Source organism: Condylura cristata, unplaced genomic scaffold, assembly GCF_000260355.1.
Source record: "Condylura cristata isolate star-nosed mole 26May11 unplaced genomic scaffold, ConCri1.0 scaffold00006, whole genome shotgun sequence".
Taxonomy (NCBI): domain Eukaryota; kingdom Metazoa; phylum Chordata; class Mammalia; order Eulipotyphla; family Talpidae; genus Condylura; species Condylura cristata.
Genome location: NW_004567107.1, coordinates 2,754,873 through 2,762,607, shown reverse-complemented (window position 1 = coordinate 2,762,607; position 7,735 = coordinate 2,754,873). Strand labels below are relative to the sequence as shown.

Genomic DNA, 7,735 nt, shown 5'->3' with positions numbered 1-7,735 from the left:
CGCCAGGAACTCGGGGTGCGCTGGCAACTCGGGGTGCACTGGGAACGTCGGTGGTGGGGTGCGCGTGGCAGCCCCAGGCAGAAGCTGCGCTCTGATGAGCCGCAAGCGAAATGTGATAGAAACGCAGAGCGGGAAGCGATTCGGCCTGAGAGAGGCGGGCGCGTCCGCCCTGGGCCGGGGTGCGGGCCGTTCCTGGGGACAGACGCCCGGCCGCGTGCCCGAGCTGGGGCGCCCCGCCCCATGGAGCCCTCGCGAGAATGGCGGGGCGGGGAGTTGCCGTGGGTGCGGAAGGTGGGCGTCCTGGAGGCCGTGGAGTGAGTGGCTCCACGTAGCGACTTCAGCGGGTCAGGGCGGCGCCTGCCCGCGTCCGGAAAGGCAAGAGCGGGGCCCTCCCACTCCCCGCCCCGCCTGTCCAGGTGCTGAAGTGAGAAGCCACCGTCTCCCGACTTCAGCATACCCGGCTGCTGGCCAGTCTCTGGGACACCCCCTCCCCGTGCCCCACTCGGCCCCTCGCCTGGTTCGTGCCCTGGGCTTGGACGCCGCCACCTCTCTGCCAGCTCAGGCTCCTCAGTCCTAACTAGGCCTCAGGGGCCTTCTCAACGCGAAGCCCGGGCTGCAGCCGCCCGGCACGCCTGTTTGCTCCCACGGACGGTACGCTGGACAGGCTCGAGCCTCTCCCCACCGGACGGTACGCTGGACAGGCTCCATCTGTGTTTGGGGCTAGATTCTTGGTCCAAGAATGAGGAAACTGCTGGGCCGAGGCCTGGCTCACCAGGGTCTCCTGGCCTGGCACTGTGGCCTTGAGGGTCCCCCGCTCCCCACGAGGGCTTCCCGAGTGTTGGTTTGCCAGAGCGAGGGCGGGAAAGGGGGACAGGATCAGTGGGGGACAGGAACCGGGCCCCGTGACACCCCCACCCCTGCAGGCTGCCAGCAGCTCCCCACCTGCTCCTGATGCGGTGGCAGGCAGGGCAGCGCCCGCCGGCTGAGTTCCCAGCCCAACTCCCCCCACCTCCGCCCTCCAGGCCCCTCCCCGCGCTGCTCCCAGATGGCTCCGATTAAAGGGCTTTGTTTTGTTTCCATTTTCCCAAAATAAAGCCTGTCGTCTTGAACTCATTCTGCTTGGTCAGTCGGTGCCGGATGTGGGCCGCTCGGCTGGTGACAGCCCTGGTGTCACCCTGACGGGCTTTCAGTCCCAGCTGGTCGGAGAGGGCCCAGCTTGGTGTTCCTGGTGCCGGCTTGGCGGCCTCTGCCGACTCCGTGGACCAGCACCCTCCTCCTGGACAGCCCCTTCGCTCCAGGCACCCTCAGAGCCCTGAGCAGAGGGTAGCAGGTTCAGAGGGCAGCAGGGGGCCTTGGGGGAACAGGAGCTGGCAGTTCAGTGGACACTGCTGTTTCCTGTGTGATGTTGGGGGAGACCCCTCCTGCGCCTGACTCTCGTGTTCTTTGTAAAGCAAACAGTGGGCGTGTAAAGCTTCGCAAGACCTAGTAGGTGCTCAGTAAATGCTGGCTGTTGCCAAACAGCCTGACTCAGGGCTCGCCTTGTAGAGACACTGTGACAGCGTCCGCTGTGTAGTCAGGCCTCGTGTCTCAACTCACTGGCTTATGAATGACTCGAGGGTACGAGTCAGCTTCGTCTTCACGTGCTCATTCAGCTGGCATTTATTGAGCAACTACTGGGTGCCAGATTCTGTGCACGTTCTAAGGATTTGCAGGAGAGATGGTCAGGTCTTTGCAGAACAGGACAGAGGAGGCTCAGGAGGCTTGGGGCCCCCCATACGGCACCCAGACCCGGGTCCCCAGGGATGAGTAGTTACCAGCCAGGGAAGGTGGAGGGAGGAACGTTCCATGTTGCACTGAGGCTGAGCGTGTGTTCCATCCACTCGGCCACCCAAGAGAGGAGAGCAAGGAACAGCATCCCAACCAGAGGGAACAGCGCATCGGGTGGCTGGGAGGTGAGGGAGCTGTGTGTCCCCAAGCAGAATTGCCTGCATTTAAAAGTTGTAGGTGATGTTTTGGTTCAGCTTTTCTGATGGGGACGCACGATCCCCCAAGCCACACTGGCCCCTCGAGCTTCCAAGGGCCGGGGCTGAGGATGCAGGCTTAATCCTTGTTGCTGTCTGGGAGATGTGGGGCTGGGTTCCTTCCCTAGCCTTCAGCTTGCCTTTGGCAGAGACCTTTTCATCACAGAGCAAGGATTAAGTTGCTTTCTTAGACCTTCTAATTAACTCTTGTAACAAAAAGTCCCTGCCGCGTCTCTCTGATGTTCCCGTGTCTTCTCTCACCTCCTGCCTTGGCAAGGAAGAGGAAAAGCCGCGATGTCTCCTAGCGCGTGATGTTGCTCGTTTGCACGAAATCCCAGTGACAGCCTTTTTTCCGATCATGCTTCTAGCTGCCAGCTACCTTTTAAGTGGCTCCAAGCTCCCCCCCGCGAGGTGTCTGGCTGCTAGATGTTTGTGGAGTCTGGGCCGGCAGACCCGCCCGCCACGGCCTCCACACAGCCTCCTTCCGTGAATGCGCATCTGGAGATGTCCCTGCGCGCTTCCGAGCCCTGGCGCCTGTGCAGCACTGGGCCGCCCCCGGGCCGCCCCCAGCCCCGATCCCATTTGCCACACAAGCTTTCTTTTAAGAGACTTGGCATTACAGTGCCAAGCTGTGCTGCAGCGTAACTTTGAAAAACATCTTAAAACAGAACATGGCAAGGCGCTTGCTTTTTAATTTTTTTAAAGAGAAATCTGTTTTCTTCAGTTTTTAAATTAGAACAGGCTTTATGAGAGAAGATTGGGAAAATATAGAACCATCGAAAGGAGAAGGAAAGCCGCTCCCAGCCCTCGCCCTGGGACAACCCTGCTCGTCCCTTGCTGTGTCTTCGGAGATGTTTCAGTCTAATCCAGTCCTGCCTGTACCATCTCGAGTCTTTTGTTTTCATTCAGCCCTTGCTCTGGAGCCTCCCTGGGTGTTACAGATGGATTGTCAGCTATTTGAATGGCTTTGATCATCATGTGAATTTATGTCCCGAGTTTGTTGAACTTTTTTTTCCCCATTGTAAAAAAATGCCTTGATGAATGTTTTCATGCATTTCGGTTCCTTTTCTTGTTTGAATTCCCAGAAGGGGGAAGCTTTTACCAAAAGCCAGGAATATTTTTATGACTCTCCATCCATGTCGCCAAACTGCCCTCCCAAAGGGCCCGCGTATTTCTTTCCCCAGACTTTCCTTTATTGTGGTATAAAACACATGCAACATAAAATTAACCATGCTGACCATTGTTGAGTATACAGTTGGCCGTTAATAAGTATATTTCATGTCTTTGTGCACCATCCCTACTTCCCATGCACAGAGATTTTGCATCCTCCCACATGCAACTTGTCCCCGTTAACCACTAACTGCCCCCTCCACTCCCAGCCTCCCCTTGCAGTACCTCCGTGAATGTGGCTATCCTAGATGCCTACGTAACTGGAACCATAGAGTATTTGCCTTTTTGTGACTGACTTACGCATTTAACACGGTGTCTTTCAGGCGCATCCATAAGGTAGTGCGTGCCAGAATTTCTTTCCTTTTTTAAGGCTGAGTACTATTCCACCATGATGTGTATTCATCCTCTGATGGACACTTGGGTGGCTTCCATCTTGTGGCTCTTGTAAACTGTCCTTCTGTGAACATGAGTGTGCAAATCTCTCCTCAATACCATGCTTTCGGGTCTGTACCAGAAGAGGAATGGATCATGTGTTCATTCTACCTTTTTGTTTTCTCAGCAGTGGCTAAATTAGTTTCCAAAGCGCATGCTCCATTTTGTACTCCGGCCAACAGATGCACAAGGGTTGACTTCACTGCATCCTCACCAACCCTGGTTATTGTCTGTTTATAAAAATAGTCATCCCGATGGGTGTCGGGTTGGAGATTTGACAGATTTGTAAGAGCTTTATGGAAGTATAATTTACCATTTATTTTAGCTACTGAAAGTGTGCAATTCAGTGTCTTTTTGAATATTTATGGAGTTGTACGCCCATCACCACAGTCCATTTTTGACGACTTTTCTCACCTCTATAAGAACCCCTGCCCCCATTAGCAATGATCTGGTCTCCACTCCCACTCCTCCCCCTGAAAACACTAATCCACTTTGTGTCTATAAATAGGACGATTCCGAACACTTCATAGAAATCAAATCATACAATATGTGGTCTTTCACGATTAGTTTCTTTCATGTATCATAACGTCTTCAAGCTTCACCCATGTGGTAGCGTCTGTCAGTACACTGTTCCTTTTTAATCGCCACATAATACTCCACTGTACAGTCTGCACTGTACATTCATCCACTGACAGATATTAGAGTCATTTCCACTCGTCTCTCCTGGATCTCCCCCAAGGAGTACAATTGTGGGGTCCCGTCGTTCCTCTGTTCAGCCTGTTGAGGCCCTGCCCGCCCATTTCCCAGAGCAGCTGAACACTGTAACTCCCACCCCCTGCTGTTTCCTGTCTTTTTCTTATCTCTGTCTCTGGACAGGCAGCTCTGTCTCCTGTGGCCTGGTTTACATCTCCCTGGTGGCTGTGATGCCGTGCCGCCTGCCATCTGTCTCCTTTGGAATAGCATCTACTCAGATCTTTTGCCCGTTTTGAAACTGGGCTATTTGTCTTTTTATTGTTGGGTTGTAAGATTCTGTCTGGTCTAGATACAAGTCCCTTATCAGATATCTAGTTCGCAGATATTTTCTCCCATTTGGTGGTTAACTTTCCACTTTCTCAGTGCTGTCTTTGAAAGCACAGAGATGGGTGAGTGCCCCAAGCTGGGAGGCCCCCCATCTCAGCAGCATGGGAGAGGAGAACCGGGCTTCCAAGCTGACAGGAATGACCAGTGTCCCCAGATGTAAGGCAAAGCAGGGTCCCCTGGCCCTGGTCGCTGGGGGGTGTTAGCAAGGTGGCTTTGGGGGGCGGGGGCGGGGAGGCAGGGTTAAGTTGGAAGATGAAGCCCGCAGGTAAAGCTACTCTTGAGAAATTTGCATCAGAAAAGATGTTAGGTAGAAGCCAGAGAAATACAAAGACCCAAGGAAGTTGTGCTAGGATTTAGGGGTGTAGGAGGCCCCAGACCCAGGGGGAATGGCTTCACTGGGAGGGCATGAGGCTCTGGGGAGGGTTAGCTTTGTCCGCAGAAGAAAGGGCTTTCTAACGGTGGAGTGCAGCGCAGTGAGCACCTCCCACTGCTGGGGACCCTGGCGCACAGAGCGAGGGCGCAGCAGGTCCTGTGCCGGCGGCACGTCCCGCTTGGGGGTCTCCGGGCCGGCAGGCGCAGGCCAGCGTTGCGCCCGGGCCGCAGCACGTCCGACGGCCCCGTCCATACACCCAAGAGCGGACGAGCCCGCAGCACGGGGATCGGAGCCCCTTCCTCCTGGAAAGCGCGCGTATGTCTTCTGCTGCAGGGAAAGCCTACGAGATCACCTACGTGCGGCTGAAGTTCCACACCAGCCGGCCCGAGAGCTTCGCCATCTACAGGCGCAGCCGCGAGGGCGGCCCGTGGCAGCCATACCAGTTCTACAGCGCCTCCTGCTGGAAGACCTACGGCCGGCCCGAGGGCCAGTACCTGCGGCCCGGCGAGGACGAGCGTGTGGCCTTCTGCACCTCGGAGTTCAGCGACATCTCCCCGCTGAGCGGGGGCAACGTGGCCTTCTCCACCCTGGAGGGCCGGCCCAGCGCCTACAACTTCGAGGGGAGCCCGGTGCTTCAGGTCACAGGGGAGCAGGGCTGGGGCGGCCGGCTGCGGGCGGGCCGGGCAGGGGCTGCACAAGGGACAAGTGTAGGGTTGCAGGGGCTCCCCTGGCCACGTGTGGGCCAGCCTCAGGGAGCCTCAGGGAGCCAGCCGGCGCGCGGAGGGGCTCACTCCTGTCCAGAGAAGGGTCCCGGCAGCCGCCCACCCCCACCTCGCAGCAGGGAGAGCAGCGCCAGTGGCCAGCTCCTCCCCAGTGCGGTCCCAAGGGTCCACTCAGCTTTCTGACCATCATGGTCTCGCAACCACGCATGTCCACGTGCCAGAGCGGCAGTGACCACTGGCCTGTAGGCTGGGTCGCCTGCCTACCCTGCCTGGACGCTGTGCAGCCTGCTGTCCACTTCGCTGGGTGCAGACGGGCTTCTGCTGAGTGGACCGGCGTCTCCCTCCCACCCCTTTCCAGGCATCTCCCTGGGCTGTCTAGGACAAGGAGCAGCCAGCCTTGGAGACCCGTTTGTTCCCGGGGGTGGGGGGCGGGGGGGCATGTTGTCCGAGAGCAATGTGTCCAGCGCTGCCCAAAACGGTGAGACTTGTAGTGTGGCTGGTTTGGGGTCCCTGAGGCCACCCACAGGTCCGGCAGTGCGCGAGGAAGACTCTGAACCCAGCAAAGCGCCACGTGGCGGTTACAGTCTAGGCAGGGAGAGGCCAGCGGGGCCCTCCGAGCGCGTGGGGCCTCACCCCTGTTGTGCAGGTTGGAATCACCTGGAATCGCCTCTCCAGACGCCCAGCCCTGCTCAGCCCATGAAAAGTGGTGGTGATTGTGCCGCTTCTCCGCGGGCGCCGGCCCTGCAGACGAGGCCGAGTCGCGGGGTCACGTGCAGACGCGGCCGAGTCGCGGGGTCACGTGCAGACGCAGGTGTCTGCCTGAGCTGACCCCTCGGCGGTGGGGTTTCCTGACTTGTCTGGACATTGCTCAAGGGCAGAGGACAAAGAGGTCTTGCACACCTCCCTGTCCCCCTCCGGAGACGCGCTTTCTCTGAGGGCGGGGCATTGGGGCTGGAGGGTTTGGTGTGCATGCAGCTGCTGGGTCTTGGGGCCCTCTGTCCCCCGGGAGGGGCGAGGACCTCTGGGGGAAGGCCGAGGGCTGCCATCCACACAGAACCCGGAGGAAGGGGCTCCTTAGAGGAGGCTTTTGGGGGCTGACCAGTGTCACTGTGAATGGTGCCCTCGTCGGGAGCCACGAGTGGGCTCCCCGTGGAGACAGGGTGAGCGCCCACGCCCCCCGAGGGCCACACGGCCGGGCCCGGGCCTGTGCGGTGGAGGCCTGTGCTGTGGGGGCCGTGACAGGCTGCCACGCCCCTTCTCTGCACACTGGGCCTGCGTTGGCCCTCACACGGCCGTGGAGGCGTCGGGATTGCCCTCCAAGAGGGGCTCAGAGAACAGATGGCTCCCCTGGCCCCCGTTCCCATCGGGGCTTACTGGACCCGTTCCTTCTGCCATTGTCCTTGCAGGCGGGAGCAGGCTGCAGGCTGCGAGAAGCACAGACTGGGCCGCGCCTGGCTGCCCTCTGGGCCCGCGGTGTGGCGAAGGATGCCAGGGAGGCGTGAGGGGTCCGGGCTAGGGGCCGGGGGCAGGTCGGCCCAACCCTGGCTCCGCCCTGCACCAGAGCCGTCTCCTCACCGTGCGCGGGGTGGGGATGGGGCCACCTGCCAGGTCACAGGGAGGGTGGGAGACAGACGGCTGGCGTCACCGACAGTGGGGTCAGCAGGCAGTGTTTTCTGGAGGAGGAATTGCAGGGTCTTGAGTTCTGATGTCCGAGGTCCCACCCTGAGCCTCAGCCCCTCGCCCCGCGGGGACCCCTGATGGCAGCACGGCCAGGGCACTTGCTGGGACTGCAGGGTCCCGGCCCCCGCGTTCACCCCAGACCCCCGAACACACGCTGACATCGGGCAGACGGCCCACAAACAGCTGAGGGCCCCCAGATTCTGGGCCCAGGGTCCCAGCTCCGGCGTCCGGCTGGCGAGAGGCCGAGCCCGGGGAGC

General features: G+C 59.3%; 1 protein-coding gene across 1 annotated transcript in view; it reads left to right on the top strand.

The window, feature by feature from the left end:
- LAMC3 (laminin, gamma 3) overlaps nt 1-7,735 on the top strand; it is a 78,706-nt gene that overhangs the window by 35,899 nt on the left and 35,072 nt on the right. The window contains exon 8 of the mRNA XM_012721199.1: nt 5,410-5,714. Coding sequence (XP_012576653.1) covers nt 5,410-5,714 — 305 coding nt within the window. The remainder of the gene's footprint in view (nt 1-5,409; nt 5,715-7,735) is intronic.